At 35.3% G+C, this 16,725-nt stretch overlaps 2 protein-coding genes across 7 annotated transcripts; one reads left to right on the forward strand and one right to left on the reverse strand.

Moving 5' to 3' along the window:
* Positions 1–2,913: 2,913 nt before the first annotated feature.
* On the forward strand, positions 2,914–10,857 carry LOC112000651 (protein PTST homolog 2, chloroplastic). 4 transcript variants are annotated; one of them, XR_010631906.1, is made up of 8 exons: positions 2,914–3,668; positions 7,155–7,320; positions 7,777–7,969; positions 8,057–8,280; positions 8,687–8,832; positions 8,921–9,068; positions 9,755–10,042; positions 10,325–10,400. XR_010631906.1 is itself a non-coding variant. In XM_065780909.1 (8 exons), exons 1-8 carry the CDS (start codon positions 3,088–3,090, stop codon positions 10,579–10,581), a joined length of 1,593 nt encoding a protein of 530 aa, XP_065636981.1. In that variant the 5' UTR covers positions 2,915–3,087; the 3' UTR covers positions 10,582–10,857. The 4 variants fall into 4 exon arrangements, 3 of the variants coding, with proteins under 3 accessions (XP_065636981.1, XP_065636982.1, XP_023888575.2); XM_065780909.1 differs by lacking the exon at positions 9,755–10,042 and adding an exon at positions 10,516–10,857 and having other exon boundaries at positions 2,915–3,668; positions 10,325–10,393; XM_024032807.2 differs by lacking the exon at positions 9,755–10,042 and adding an exon at positions 10,486–10,857 and having other exon boundaries at positions 2,917–3,668; positions 10,325–10,393.
* LOC112000660 (ultraviolet-B receptor UVR8) lies at positions 10,768–14,393 on the reverse strand. Of its 3 annotated transcripts, XR_010631907.1 has the most exons (9): positions 13,926–14,393; positions 13,416–13,568; positions 13,144–13,302; positions 12,364–12,531; positions 11,972–12,103; positions 11,800–11,886; positions 11,430–11,528; positions 10,988–11,341; positions 10,768–10,835 (listed from the first exon to the last, which is right to left on the reverse strand). XR_010631907.1 is itself a non-coding variant. In XM_024032824.2 (8 exons), exons 1-8 carry the CDS (start codon positions 14,146–14,148, stop codon positions 11,151–11,153), a joined length of 1,209 nt encoding a protein of 402 aa, XP_023888592.2. In that variant the 5' UTR covers positions 14,149–14,393; the 3' UTR covers positions 10,804–11,150. The 3 variants fall into 3 exon arrangements, 2 of the variants coding, with proteins under 2 accessions (XP_023888592.2, XP_023888585.2); XM_024032824.2 differs by having other exon boundaries at positions 10,804–11,341; positions 11,430–11,525; XM_024032817.2 differs by having other exon boundaries at positions 10,804–11,341.
* Positions 14,394–16,725: the final 2,332 nt, after the last annotated feature.

Raw genomic sequence — 16,725 nt, forward strand, 5'->3', positions numbered from 1 at the left:
TTTTTTTTTTTTAAATAAAATAATTAGAAGATAGAAGGAAACGGGGACTTTATTTATTTATTTTTATAAAGTATATACGTGTTTGAATCTCCTTTGAGAAACTTGAACCGGTCCTTATTTTATACCCATGAGAACTTTGTATCTTTAAACCTTATATTATTTAAAAAAAAATACCATGTGTGATTTTCTTTTAAGAAACATGTGTGATTTAATTGGACCATCTTTTTCTAACTTTTTTTTTGAGAATCCTCTTTTTCTAACTTTTATAAAAGTAAAGATGTATAAATAAAATTGGACCATCCTTAAGATTTGAAATGACTATGATTTGACCCCGTAGAAAAAATATATTTGGACCCTTAATTACTGTAACATTTTCGTCTAGTCTATAATGAGGAAATTAGACAGAAAAACATGTTTGTAATTTGGGTGAGTAAGAGGCTGTTTGGTTTTTTAAAAACTATCACTCGTCACTCTTCATTCAATTTTTATCACTTGTTACTAATCACTTATCACTTAAAATACTTCAATTTTCTAAACTCCACCCGTTTGGCACACTGTTTTTATTTCATATCACTCAAATATTTCAACTTTTTGTAGGACCCATACCTAAGCACTTGGTTAGAGTCGCACTTGTTTCTTAATTTTTTTTTTATGGGTTTGAGATGAGAAAGGCGAAAAGGAAGAAAAAAATAATAATAACGAACTGAGATGAGAAAGGAAAAAAGGAAGAAAAAATAAATAAATAATGAACTAAGATGAGAAAGGCGAAAAGGAAAAAAAAAAAAAAAAAAAAGGAGGAGAGTGAAGTCAAAAACTGTTTTGTGTATATTTACAAAAATGCCATCATAATTCCATTTCCATAACTTGAAGACATCTAAAATATTTTTCAGTTTTCATTACTCGTCACTCAAAAATTGAAGAATTGAGTGATGAAAACAAAAACTGAAAACATCCCCAAACAAACCATTCAGCCATGGGATCCACATATTTTGAGTTATGGGTGATAAAAACAGAGTTATGGGTGATGGAAATACAAAAACCAAACAGCCCTCAAGAAATTAGAGATAGAGAGAGATTTTGTGTCCAGCTCAGCTTAAGGGTCCGTTTAGATACCGTTTATTTTGCTGAAAACTGAAAACACTATAGTAAAATAATTTTTAAATGTGTGAATAGTGCCGTGAGACCCATTTTTAATATTTTTTCTAAATAAAGTGGTTTGGGTCCCATGAATAGTGCGTGAACAGTACATAAACAGTGTATAATGTCTCCTGAATAATGTAATCCACGTGCATAAAAAAAATAAAAATAAAATAAAAAAAAGAAGAAGAAGGAAATGCCAGACGCAGACGCTGGCTTTTCATTCGGATCCAAACGCCACCGAAATCTCCGAACACACTACAAATGAGAGAAATGACAGACTAAGAGATCAAAGGGAGGACCAAGATGCCTTCTAGGCCAAGAGAGGGATCAATGTTCTCCTTCGGGTGCAAGACCTAGAGACAACTTTAAAGGTGAAAGTGAAAAAGAGTTTTGAGATGCAAAAGGCAAAGAAGAAATAAGAAGAGTTATGGGTGTAACTAGGCGAAGACAAAATAAACAAGTTTTGTGAGTTAAGGTAAACTAATTTTCATGAGAGAGTTGTTGGCTTTTAAGTGTAGTATAACATTGATGGAGACATGACACAAAACTAGGTCCTACCCATTTGCTTAATTTTACAAAAATATAACTAAAACTCATAATTCATAACCTAAAAACAATGAAAACTTGTTCTTAGTTTCCACGACTCAAACTCAGTTTTTTGAGGATTAAGTTACAGAAACTAACCCAAACAAGTTAAACCAAGGTGGAGCTCACGAAATTTGATATTTGAATTATGAAAACTGAGAATTGGGTGATGGAAACTAGCAAACCAAACATAGTCTAAGTATTTAGTGATAGTTTTGTTTTATATATACACAATCTCCGTCCTTTATTATGTACTAGTAATTAGCTAATGCTTGGGGTTATTCAAACAAGGTTTCTCTCAAAACTATATCAAACTCTTTGTGTATATATATATATATATATATTATTTGATGTGAATTTTGAAAATCTAACTATTAGATTGCATGTTCCTCATGTTCTTAACATGTATATAAAATTTAATTCAAATCGAATATTATTTACCATTCGATCTATAAAATTATTTTATACATAATTTTAGACACTAAAAAGGGGCCAGTCGCGAGTTAGCAATTTTTTATTTGGGTAAAAAAATTCAAGTTTGAGATGAGTAAGCAAAATTGGCATGTTTTGCCAAATCTACTAATGCTTGGGATTACACTAGACCTTTTATTTCTTTTTAAAAGAGTTTTAACCTATGATGTTCGTTCTTGATAATAACTCTTTATCACCAAATCAAGACACCAATCAGTTTTTAGTGTAGGTGAAGATTGAATTCTAGATCTCTTATTCAATAATCAAAAATTTTACCAGTTGAGCTAGCTGGTACCCACCCTAAACTTTTTACTTCTTAATACTGTTTAATCTCTCACAAAAAGGAAAACGAAAAAAAAAAAAATAGAGGAAGCAAAAGTGGAATAAAAGAAAGCACCTTAAAAATAAATCGCTTTCCCTCACCTTACTCTTCTTTTATTTTTATGTTTTTTCTGTTTTGGTAAGTACTCTTTATCTCACTTTTCCCGCCCAAATATGTGACACAGTAAATTAAAATTAAAATTGAAAACACGCGCACATCCATTAGCATTAAAAACCACCTTTACCTAAAAATTAAAAACTAAAAATATTATAGTAAAATAATTTTTAAATAGATAAATAGTAAGCTCAATTTAATTTAATTTTTTTTACTAAATAAAGTGGGTCCTGTAAACCATTAACGGACCCACTGAAAGACGCACAGCACAGGCACAATCGCAGACGCGTTTATATCCAAACGGTCACTTTAATGCTCGTTACGCTTCCCACTGCTATTGTTCGTTGCTTCCTCATCTCTATCTGCCTTAAACTTTTACTTGCTTCCCTATAAACTCTATGGTTTGCTTTTTAGATTTAGAGCACCCTCAAAGTGTTCGACGAAATGCCTGAACCATGCTCTCTCTCACAACAACAACCTTTTGTTCTTGCTCTCGCCTCCTAGTCTCGCCAAACTCTGGGCCCCAGTCTCGTTCCCTGCCTTCCGTTGTCTTTGTTACCGATTCGAGAAGAAGAAGAAAGAGGAGGAAAACGGTACAGGCACATACACAGCTCGTGTCTTCGAGTTTCGTGGCGGCGAAGGAGAGCTGTGGTGGTGGTTTTTTGGGGTTTCAGAAGCCGCCTGGGTTCGTGAGGAGGTGTGTGAAGTGGGATAGTGAAGAGGGGGATTTGGCTTTGGAGGGTGAGATTTTGGAGTTCATGAAAGAATCGAAGAATCCGGAGGCTTTTCCGAGCAAGAAAGAGCTGGTTGAAGCTGGGAGGATGGATTTGGTGGACGCTATTGCCAAGAAAGGTGGTTGGCTCTTGCTGGGTTGGGATTTGAGCGAAGAAGAAGATGAGGTGGAGCAAAGGAAAGTTCAAGAAAATGTTACTGCTTGTGTTTCTGACTCGGACAGCAATGGAATTCGGAGTTCTGAGCCGGTTTCTTGGTCTTCTGTGAATCATTCTCAGTCAGCCTCGTCGTCTGGTAGATCACTGTGAGGGTTCCTTTTTAGTTTTATATATGATAATGCTCTTGTTTGGATTCTTTACTTATTAATGAATGAATGATACTATTCAAGGACAAAAAATTTAGCTACAGTTTCTTGAACTCAACCTTTAGGAGCTTTAATTTCTTGTATAAACATGGGAAGCACCTTGAACTTCTTGACTTCCAAATTTCGCTTACTAGTTGCAGAAATTAGGGAATGGTCTGTCTAGAAAACGAAGAACTTAAAAGGCTCGGGTTTACTGTTAACTTTGGCTTGCAAAAACACATAAATTGTTGCATGGTCGGACACACCATTTAAAATGAAATCTACACCAGCATGAGGAAACTCGTAAGACCAATAGGAGGAACAGATCATTCTCTCTCTCTCTCTCTTATTAAAATCAGCTCCAAGAACCCAATTTTTTTGGCCAACCTGATACTTGAAGCTAAAAAGATCATCTGTTTATGGTGGCCTCCTAGCAATACCACTATTAGAAAACCATAGATGAAAGAAGCAAAATATGATTGCCCCTTAACAGCTATAATTGCACAATGGATTACTGGATCACTGCTTTGGCTAACTTTAATATCAATAGTGTCAGAATCCCAACATAGCCAGATCTTAACCAACTCATGGCCACCCCTTGATGCCTTTTCTGCCTTCACCTTGGTTCCAACCAAGCAAAAGACTGTGAGATTCCACTTTCTTTTACAAGTCTTCACTTCTCTCAACTTTGAGGGGTCATTAATGGCTTGTTTGGATTGAGGGGGAGTAGAGTTGTGTTGGCCAGAAATTGGGCCAACTCTACTCTAGATTAAAAAGTTCATATAGAAATGTTTGGCGGAGTATAAGGACTTTCTACCTTACCTCCATTAGGTTCTTCATTCACAGCAATCTTCTCCCTAGCTTTTTTGTTCATTTTACACTGCAGCTTAAATTAATTGTGGATAGTGCAATTCCCATCCATAGCTTCTTCATTCTTCTATTCGATCTAAGATGAAGGTTCACCAACCTTCCAGCTAGCTAGGTCATGCTCATTTGTAGCAAGATTCGAGAAAGAATTGACTACAGGAGTTGATATTACTTGATTACTCATTCTAGATTGCCTTAAACTGGAGAAGTATTGTTAGAATAACTGACATTGGCCTTTACAGGGCTTGTAGGTCCTATCGCGTTGCACACCTTCTGACTTTTTTGCTTCTCCACTTTGAAACTTCCTTTTGGCACCCACTCCTTCTCATTCTTCCTTGGGTAGACATGAACAGAATGTCCAAAAGTTTTACAATTTGCACAACTTCTGAGGTTTTAGGGTATTCAATGCTAACCTCCACATAAACACCCCTATTCACTTCTACAGCTTGACAGTATTAGGAAGTGCACTACTAGCCTAAATCTCCAGATTCTCGACATATAACTTTACAAAGCCCAAACAACTTCATTTTCTAGTAACGGGGTTTGTGTACAAACTACAAAGGTCTGCCTACTCTACTGGCAATATAGCTCAAACACTCGGGATTCTAATATTCAGTGGCAGGTGATAAATCCTTATCCAAACTAGCATTGTTAAAAGCTCAAAGCTCGAAACCCCAAGGTCTTAGCGCTTCACTTGGTGAAAAAAAAAAAAAAAGGCTCATTTAATGAAGTGCGCTTTAGACATGCTTTTTTAGCGCTTTTTTTTTTTTTTTTTTTTTTTTAATTATTTAATTATTTTTTTTATTGCTAAAAATTATGAATCATCAAAATTAATTGCTTAATCTTGAAAGAAATGGCATTGACCAATGATTTACTATACAACAACTTTTCTTAAAGTGTTGTATTACACACAATTTTTTTATTTACATGTCAAAAGATATGAACAAGATTGTTTGAACCATATACATGATTTGATCATAACTATCATGGTTCTATATTTTTATGAAGCACAAGAGAATTATATAAAATGTCATGTTTCAACTTTCTACAACTAGATTATCATGATATTTTCCATTGATAATTGTTTTCAATTTACTATATAAAAACTTAAAGAATTAAAAAACTAAAATAAAATTTGAACTTTCAAACATTATACAATTGCCCTTACCTAATAGGTAAAATATACAAATTTTTAGTTTTCATATATATATATATATATATTATATGTTATGGATATTTCTATTAAAAGATGTTAGATATGATATTTTAAAAATGTGCGCTTTACTTCAACTAGGCGCGCTTGCAGTTTGCGCATAGGCTCCAAGAAGCCTATGCACTTATGTGTGCTTGACGCTATTACCAATGCTAATCTCAACAGGGAGCTTCTTGAGATTGAAATTAATGGCTTGCAACCTTGGCCTCCTTTATGAAGGACAAGCAGTTTATTGGTGTCAAACCATATCTTGGCTTCTAGAATGACTTTCATCGTTAGAACATCTTTGAATTTGAACAAAAATAGCCCTTTCTCTGTGGACATCACTTCCACCTTGCCGACTTGAATTCATAGCCATTCCAAAAGAGACTTTCACTAGGTAAATGGCAAGGTTTATCCATATTCCATAAATTGACCTATCAGATTTGTTGACCATTCAAAGATTCTTTTACTACTTTTCTAGGAGGCCTTTATCATAACTTACTCCTTTTTTTAAACATAAGCAAGCTTGTTGAGCACTTTTGCAGCCATGTTAAGGTCAGTTGGGAATTCTTTGGAATGAACACAATTTCCTAAGTCTCTACCCCTCCATGCATTCCCCCATGTGAAGCAACCATTGAAATTGTCACCCACAAATGCTTACAGATGGCGAATAGCCACTAACCAATCTAAAATCCAGTCTACAGAACCTTTTAGCCCATTCTTCAAGTTGGTAAGAAATTGAACTACAAAATAAGATCCAATACTCCAATATGACACACAAGGATGAAATCAGTGATGAAATTGTTGGGAAATCAAAAGGAATTACACCAAAATGATCTCAAGAAAGAAAATTGTGATGAATACCCAAGAAAACCAAGAAAGATCATCGGTGCAGTTTAGCAAAGATAACATGCTCTATACTTATAAAAAAAAATAACATGCTCTGTGAGCTGCACCTACCAACAAAAAGCTTTTGCTCCCACTTGGCCCCCAGTTTTGAATACTCTCTGAACAATTTTTTTTTTTTTTTTTTAACTTCAATTTTTATGTGCAAATGTTGTGTATCATGAACTAAGAATTTGAGGTTAAGAGTTTGGGCCCACTAGTATAAAGAAACTATTTCTCTAGTGATTGCAAATGTTAATTCTCTATGCTTTGATAATTTTTCTTCTTTTGCAATATGATGAGTATACTGATGCTTTGCCATGTTTCTGAGAAATTATGGTGAAAGGAAAGAGTCTTGGAATCTTAGACAGTCTTTTTAACCGCTACCTGGTATATAAGATTCCAAATTTTTTGGGTTTTTATATACCGTGCAAACTTTTTAGCGATGGAAATGGCCATACATTTATGGGAAGGCGATATGACTTGCGTAATTTGCATAGGGAAATGGCAGCAGGGGATGAGTCTGGGATTGAGGGTATATTGAACCGGTTGGAGAGACAGAGAAATTTGAGTTTTGGATTTGATTTGAGATCAAAAGGAAATGGTACTAGCTTCCCACGTATTCATGCTAAAGATGATAGGCATCTTGGAACCTCAATAGATGCGGTAAGTTAGTTTTGTTCAATTTAAATAGGATTGGTGGTTTCTTGGGGTGTCATATTCAATCAAAGATGGTGCTTTGCTCATATTGCTCCTTGTTTCCAATTTTTCATGCACACATTAAATTATGCCAAGAATAATTGCATGCTGTTGGGAGAAGTTTGAGATATTCAAATTGTATTTATGGCATTGCGTTTAAACATTTCTACTTTTGAAAAATTTCAATATAATAAATTGCAAACTATAAGCAAAATTTCATATAAAAACAATTCTATCTTGGTTTTTTCAAAGATGATTTTGTTGAGCTGTTGTACTTATTCCTTCGAAAGAAATGAATAACCTTTTCCCATGGCATCTTTCATTGGACATATTTCCTGATTCTAAGTTTGATACTTGACACCATTTCCTTTGCTTGTAGAAATTTCTAAAACATAATTTGTGGTGTTTGTTACATTGTAAAAGACAGTTGCTGGACTGGAAAGCAGTAAACGAGCTTCTTTAAGTTCTAATAAACGCAATTACAATGATTCGGGGGGCAAGCTTGATCAGAATAGATCTTACCTAGATGATGATGGTTTAAGAAACTCAATGAAGCCAGACACGTGGAGAACTTGGAGCAATCAGAGGGCAGGCTTTTCTGCTGCCAATTTTGAAGGTAGTTTTTTTCAAATGCAAAAATCCAGGTGACTTTGTTGTCTGAAGATTGGATTAACTGATTTTTCTTCATTAATACAATGTACAGCTGCTGAAATTGGTTTCAATGCAACGCCAATGGATGGTTCAAGAGATGAGACACTTGAGTTAGGAGGCCTTGCTAGTGATCCTTTAAACACAAGGAAGGAACCAATCTCTTGTCATGAGATTAATGTCAATGAAATACAAACTCGCCTTCAACACCTGGAGTTAGAGCTTACCTCTGTACTTCACTCAGTGAGGTCAAATGCTGGCCAAATTATGTCACAGAAGGTGGGTGATAACAATGTTTCTTTGTTTAACCAATCTCTCTCTCTCTCTCTCTCTCTCTCTCTCTCTCTCTCAGCATGTGCTCCTTAGTGTGAATGCAGAATATCAGAGGTATAATTGGAGGTTGTTAGATCTAAATGATTGAAGATTATTACATTGATTCTAGTTAATGAGTCATCAGATTGGATAGAGTGGAACTTTAAGGAGTTTTTCTGTTTATGATTTTTTATTTCTTGCAAGAAAGAGATAAAGCTATACTTTTCTGTACTGTTATGGTTTTCTCAGTTTGACAAGATTTAGCTAGATATTCACTTTCTCTAGAAAGCTCTCTTACTTTGACCATTGTTTGTACACTTATTTTGCAAGATTTTAGATCACCTTTTGAATTCTGTTCTGTATTCTTTACTAGGGCCATGAAAGCTCCTCTGAGGAATTGCAGAAGCTATCAGATGCTTTGGAGTTTCAGGAAAATGAGATCATGGATGCTCAGGACAGATTGCGATCAATACGTGCAAAGTTAACAATATTAGAGGGAAAGATGGCACTGGCAATAATGTATGCACGTTTTTTCATCATTTACCAACACATGTACGTCTAACTTGCTCTGCTATTGACAATGTCACATTCTTATGTTCATTTACAGTGATGCCCAAAAGGTAGTGGAGGAGAAACAGGAGAGAATTGATGATGCTCGTAGAGCTTTACAACTTCTTCATACTACCTGCATAGTTTGGCCCAATTCAGCTTCTGAGGTGCTCTTAGCGGGATCATTTGATGGTTGGGCTACCCAGGTTTGATCTCATCTTGCATTGATCTCTTAGTTGGAATTTGTTTTAATGGATTTCTTTTATTAGTTCCTAGCCTCCTTCGGAATTGGAACGCAAGCCATTTGGTAGCATAACTGTGGGTTTTTTTTTTTTTTTTTTTTGGGGTGGGGTAAGTAGCATAACTGTTAGTGTATTCTTGTATGCTTTTTTTTTTTTTTTTTTTTTTTTTGGGGTGGGGTAAGTAGCATAACTGTTAGTGTATTCTTGTATGCCTTAGATATTGATAAGGCACACGTGCACTCAATGAATTTTGGACCACAACCTCACTCTCTAGTAGTTGTGTAATTATTTGGGAGCTTCAGGAGCACAGTAAATGCGTGCTCCTCCTCTCACATGAATAATGGGTCCCATCATAAGTTTAATTAGTGGGACCCAATATTATGTAAGAGGGGAAGCATGCATTTATTGTGTTCTCGGGGCACTGCATAATTACTCGTAGTAGTCTCTATCCATTCTTATGAGAGAAGGAAATTGCCATTTGAGTTAGAGCTCATTGCCATAGTGTATTTACAAATACTTCCAAAATTTAGTTTGTGGATCACCACATGTATTGTAATTTAATAATTTAATTTAATTTGATGGTTTTTTTATTTTTATTTTTTGTGTTATGTTGATTTAATTGCAGCTTCTTATATTTCTATAATTTTTAGGTAAAGACTACTGTTATAATTGTAAGTTGGTTAAGACTCTTACCTGGAAATAAAAAAATAGTTGCCTGACATTGGTTCAGTCATCTGCAATGCAAATCACTGGGCTAGAGTGAGAAAGAGATTTGGTTGAAGTTGAAGGAATTGCAAGGGCAGCAAATTCATGGTTGGAGTGAGGACATGGTGTGTGATTTGATAGAAATTGGAAGGATGGACAAAACGGGTGGATCCAAGTAGTTGGGATAAGGGCTTGTTTAATTGAGCTTAATTCATTAATCATCTACAAATGATGTAAGCTATTAAAATGCTTTGTCCCAAACTTCTTGCGCTCAATACCCTTTCAAATTTTATAAAGCTGAAAATAAAGTTCAGATTCACTTGAATCTGGTAAACAATGGATTGGTATCGTGAATGCCAATACTAATATATCTCGCAGTAACAAAAATGTAATTATATGAGAATTTTTAGCTCTCTGCCATTACAAACCTTTTTATGTGCAGTGATAAAAAGACGTTCATAGTTTGAGGTGGTTAACATTGATACAAGATGTAAATTTTATCTGCTATTTTGCAGAGAAAGATGGAGAAGTCAAGTACAGGTATCTTTTCCTTAAACCTGAAGTTGTACCCAGGCAGATATGAGGTACGCGATACTCATCAACTTGGTTATGCTTTCACATTCACACTGCCCTTCTTAGATGATGAGCCTCCCAATATGTTCACTTAATCTTACAGATCAAATTTATTGTTGATGGTCAATGGAAGGTTGATCCCCTACGCCCTATTGTCAAAAACAATGGATATGAGAATAATCTACTCATAATCACATGAAGGCACAAAAGAGGCATGCGATCGTCCTTGTAAACATGAAGTATTACCACATGCTGCTGGGATTTTTTTTTTCCGCCTTACATAACCCCCCTCCTTGTAAACAGATTCGGTGGGTAGCTCATGATTCTTTTAACTCAGAGGATTTAGTAAATGTAACACTGTTAGATGCTTTTCTTTTCCTGTTGCTTGTTGTAAAACACATCCATGTAACACTGAGTGATCTCATTCAATCATTTTTGGAATATACATATAACCTGTGATAACATGTGAATACAATGTGAATCTCAGTATGAACAAATGAAGAATTTGGCAAAAAGCAGTTATGGATAGATGATTCTACAATTATTATTTATTTATTTTTGGATAGGAAAGATTTCTGCCTAAGCTTATTCCAACCCTAACCTACCTCATCCTTTAGTAGTTGAGCCAGAGGCTCAAGATGACGCAGTTAAAAACCAAACTACATTGGCAATCGATGATTCAGGTTTGGGACAAATTGCTGCAACTATATATCCTTGCAAGATATTTCGATACCATGACAAATGGTCAAATTTCTCAGCAAGGATATATCAAGTTTGAGAAGGGCTGCAGGGAGTCATGATGACAAATGTAAACCCACTTCCACAATAAACTTTAAATGCGGTAGCTTCATTGGGAGTGTGACTCAGACTCACTGCCTGAGGGCTAGTTTGATCACATGTATTTCCCAAGCCAAGTTGACCATGTTCACCCCAACCCCATGCTTTTATTTCTCCATTTTCTACAATCACAATTATACACAAACACAAATCAGCAACTAACAGAGTGTAAAAAATAAATAAGGATTTAAAAAGAAAAAAAATTCTTGCCTGTTACCACAGCGGAATGCTCAGCTCCAGCTGCAATTTGCACAGTTTTTATGTCATTAAGACCAGGGACCTTCTGCAGAATAGCTTCTCTTGAATCTGCTGAAGAACACAGAAAAACACACAAAATTATCAACTGTATTGTACTTTGAAATCTGCAATGATGCCACAAGCACATAGTGAATGATTTTAATCAGTAAAAAGCTTAAAGAATTGAAGTAGCAGAAGTTTGTGTGACGCTATCATTCAAATTCAATGATTGGAACTATCAAATACAGGTGCTTGCCCATAAACCAGTCTGTTTATGGGGCATGTAGGGTGATAAACCAGTTATCACAACAATTTGAGGCCCCCAGTTAATTAAATGCCTTACCAGGAAATTGCTTTGCTGGCCTCATTTTCTCAAGATCACCAAGGACTCCATGGTGGTTGCCACCAAGCATAAAAGCTTCCCCTTCACCTGTTTAAGATACCAAAGGATAAATACATAAATATATATAGAGAGACCGAGAGAGAGAGCTAAAAATGGAAGTGGATGTACTTACCAGTCAATGCTAGAGCATGATTCCATCCAACAGCAACTACGGTAAACCGCAAGGATGAAGGTAAACCCTGAGGAAATTGAACATCTGGAGTGCCACTGAACCCTCTTCCCCAAGTGTAAAGACACCCATCAACTGATGCAAGCAGAAGACACAGCAAAAAAGAAATTATTGAATTTAGAGTAAATGCATATCCTAAAACTGATGCTAAATTGGGTCAAAACAATATTATCAACTTTACCAGATTATCCAGATGATTTTTTTTACCATGCCCATTTAAAGTTTTCAGTTGATTTAATGGTCTAGATGTATGTAAAAACTACGGTTACAAATATCTATGCAGATCATATAGCTGCCTTGTTTGCCATATCAAGCAAGAGAAAAGTTGGACTGACCAGATAATGCTGAACTATGATCTCCATTTGCAGCTATGCTAACAATTTTGACATCTTCCAATCCATAAGTTACTTCAGGAAGACTAATTGATTTGACCTTATCCTTGGAGATCCCCAGTTGACCACGTTTCCCAGATCCAAATGCATAGATTTGATCTCCTGAGCCACCTGCATCATATCGATCTTAGTTATTATTGCTTGAACTGGATGGGATTTGAGAGTTATTTGGGGGAGTTCTACTTCTACTACTTAAAAGATGTAGCATTTGTCCATCAGAGCATAATTATTTCCTCCTGCCATTTCTTCAAAGTTCTTTAGCAACTCCAATTTGACATAAAAAAGGCACAAAATTATCTTTTTCATAGCTCTGCCTCTAGAGCATCATTATCATCCTCATTTTATTTTTTAGTAATTAATTGTTTCACTTTCCATATATCTATCATACTCTAGATCAAGAAAATCACCAAAACATAGAAATTCTTAATGAAAATGCATCTTTCCCAGTCATTCAACTCTGGTTGCTTTGTTGCTTAAATGACACGTGCTTCATTTTAAAACAGCAAAAACATTTCTTTAAGCATATCACAGTGACATACACAACACAACCTAACCCCCAAAGTATAACACAATCAGCCGGAGACCATGCCTCATGTAGCAGAAATCCTTAGTTCAATCTCACCTTACCCCTCCCCTTGGGTGAAAGCTTGAAAAAAAAAAGAGGGAAGACATATACAGCACACCCATTGAAACAGCAGTACACCAGGTTAAACACGCAATTACCTTTCAACAAAACAAGCGAATGGCGCATGCCACATGCTATCTGTTCAACATGCTTATTAACAAAGTATGAGACTCTTACAGGAGAGCAATGTGTCCTGTAGTCCCCATGCCCAAGCTGACCAAACGAGCCATCCCCACAGGTAAAAACACACCCACCATCTGAAATTCGAAATGAACAACAAAAATATCTTAACCAATCTCCAATGAGAATAAAAACTGGGGATTTCAAAACCATATCACACCCCCAAGAAAAATACACCAAAGGAACAAACCTGAAACAAATCCAGAGTGGCTCCACCCAGCAGAAACATGGGCAATAAAGTTATTTTCCAACGAACTCACAACCTTTGGACATAAGCTGTTAACCATGTCACCATGGCCTAGTTGACCAGATGTACCCCTTCCCCAAGTGAGTACCTTCCCACCTACCAAAGATTCAGAAAAAAAAAAAAACAATGAATCACTTGTTCAAAAACAAAATAAGTATAAACGAGCCAAGTGGAGCTGAGTATTAAAAGTTCAAGACTATTCAATTAATCTTATTTCAAACATGAGCTGAACTCGAGTTTATTAACAAATTATATTACATATTCAAGCTTAGTTTATTTTCTTATCAAACAAGTTTGAGCCTGAGTTACTTGATTAACTTATTCTTCTTTTACGCTCCGAACACGTTATTATGTTTTAGTTAGTTGAGCCTAAATAAAGAAACATAACCAAGCTTTACAACGAATTTTGAATGGTAGTAAGAAAAGAAGAGGTGGGTGGTAATTGGTACCTACCGGAAGTCAAGGCAATAACATGAGCGCCGCCGCAGGCGAGTTGAGAGATGGGATCAGAACGTGGAAGAAGGGAGGAGTGATGAAGAAGCAGTTGAGGGAGGTGCTCATCCTCTAGCCTACCGGTGCCTAGTTGCCCTTCCGTTCCTGCACCCCAACTCCATATTTTTTGCACTTGTTCTTGTTCTTCTTGTTTTTCTTCATTGTCATTCTGTTGTTCCATCATCAATGATCTCTGGCCTCTGACTCTCTCTCTCTCTCTCTCTCTCTCTCTCTGCTCTGCTCTTCTGGTTGTTTAAACGATGAACTCTTATTTTGAGAGAGAGAGAGAGAGAGAGAGAGAGAGCACCTTGCGAAGTAGTATGCCGACCGCTCCCCGTTGCTCAGTCTCGTCTTCGAACGGCGCAATACCGCCATCGCTTTCAACTTTTTGTCTTGTGATTTTCCTTTCCTTTTCCTTTCTCCAAACGACGACGTTCCTCTCACGCTTAAGTTAAAACCCATCCAAACTCTTAACCAAATTAGTTTCATCACGTGCGAAGAGATTTTTTTTTTTTTTTTTTGGGTGTTTAGTGTAATAATTTTTTATTTATCCAAATTAAAAGTTATGCTCACTCAAGAGTCGAGAGTGTCATGAAGCTAGCTTTAAAAAAAAAACAAATTAAGATAAGAGAAAATTGTAATATGAGAGATTTAAAAGATGCAATGCCCACTTTTATGAAGTAATAGAGCAATTAGAGAAAGAGAGACAAGGAGAAAGAAAATGGGAAAGAGAAAGAGAAAACAATATAATGAAATTTATTTAAAACAAATGGTATGTTCATACCTTTTTAATTGACTTTTGAGTAGTTGTCTTCTTTTGAAATTAGCGGAAACGTGGCAATAAATGTGCCAAATTGGATTTTAATTTATTTATAATAATTTGAAGAAGAAAGAGAAAAGATGGAGAGATATGTAGAATGGAAGTAACTAATTTAATGGTATTTTGGACATCAAAAAGTAAGAATTCTAAATAGAGAAAGACTCTTAAATAGAAATATAGATATAAATGAATAACAAAAATAATGGTGAGGTGTCTTAAAGGGCAAAGCTTAAGGCTTTGTTTGGTTTGTCACTCACTCATATCCCAACACTTATAACTCAAATCTCTTTACTCAAACTCATATCCTAATATCTCATAACTCTAACTCAATAAAACCTATAACTCACCCTCACGCTTGTTTGGCTAAAGATTTTCACAGCAATCTCAAATTCAAAAACCCACCTTTCTGTCACTCACTAGGTCCCACATAGCATTGATTGCACCGCAAAAGCACTACAACAGCAGCAGACTACCCTCGTGTAACACCTCTCTCCTCTTCACGCCCTTCCCACAAAATCTCATCAGCTTCTCTCTCCATTCTCTCCACATTTCCTTTGATCGACAGAACTAGAGCAAAAGATTTTCAGATGGATTACAAGAATGCTTTTGGACTGAGTTGTGCTTGTGCTGTGGGTTTGGGAGAAGGGAAAAGGGAAAGTGATGAAAAAGAGTATGGTCTAGTGGTTAGGAAAGTAATGAGGAAAAATATCTGTTGTTCACAAAAGCCTGTGGTGATGGGACGAGACACTACTGTGAGACCTGTGTTTGCTGGAAATTTACAAAATTGCCACTGATAACTCAAAACTCTTAACTTGAAACAATCTCACCGTGTTTCCAAAATTGCTCACCCATCACTCAAAATTATGAGATATCATCACTAAATTAATGGTTTGGAAATTCATCCAAACAAGCATGCTACCCGGGGGACCCACCGATTTTGGGTTATGAGTTAACAAAACTTGGATTTATTAACTCAGTTCAGGGAAATCCAAACAAGGCCTAAAGGATTCATAACTGATTTTTTTTCTTTTTTTAAGGGAAGGATTTATAACTGAATTCAATCACATAGTTTTTGAATCAGTTATAGTCAATGAAGCCCAAAAATCACATCCATTAGACAATAAATTGGTTATGTAAAATACAATTTTTATCAACAAACAACACAAAAAGGAACATCATTCCCTTGTTCTCATTAATTTTATCAAATCATATGTTTTGTTTTCATAACAAACACCATGGTTTTAGTTTCACCCTTAACAAACATTTAATTTCAACAAGAACTTGAAGATGTAGACTTAAGAAATTAGACCTAAATTTCACCTTAATTTAAATCGTGCTCAAAATGACCTTATTAAAAACTACATATTTTATAATGTAATTTTTTAAGAAATTAGAAAAACTATATGACGGAAATCCAAGATTTTAATAAAGAGGCAAAATCAAAATGTTCCCAAACTTAAATTTTGTAATTTGCAATTTAATTCATTCTTCAAGAGCAAAACAATTACTTAAAATTATATTCTAAACCCTATAATTTATAGTGTAACAAATAAAAACTCTAAAAAAAAAAAAAAAAAAATTAAACCTTTAATTGGTTATGGTTTTTAATATTAGCTGAGAATCTACTTTCTTACTTTTCAAAACCTTAAGATTTAATTTGTTTTGTATCTATATATATATATATATTTTTTTTTTTTTTTGAATTCTTGAATCTATAAAATTTTAAATTATTAGGTCTACACTAAAAAAAAACACATTATTGGGTCTAAAAAATTTAAATTAAAAAAAAAAAAACAATGAGCACGTGTGGTCAACCATTCTCTCCCAACCTCCCAAAACAAAGTCTAGCTCCTAAAACCTATCTACTCCAAAATTAGCGCTCTCAGTCAGTACACAACAAGGTTCGCGCTACTTTTACAAACCCAAAAAAGAAAGCAATCA

The sequence above is a fragment of the Quercus suber genome, unplaced genomic scaffold, assembly GCF_002906115.3.
Source record: "Quercus suber isolate HL8 unplaced genomic scaffold, Cork oak 2.0 scaffold_250, whole genome shotgun sequence".
Classification (NCBI taxonomy): Eukaryota; Viridiplantae; Streptophyta; class Magnoliopsida; order Fagales; family Fagaceae; genus Quercus; species Quercus suber.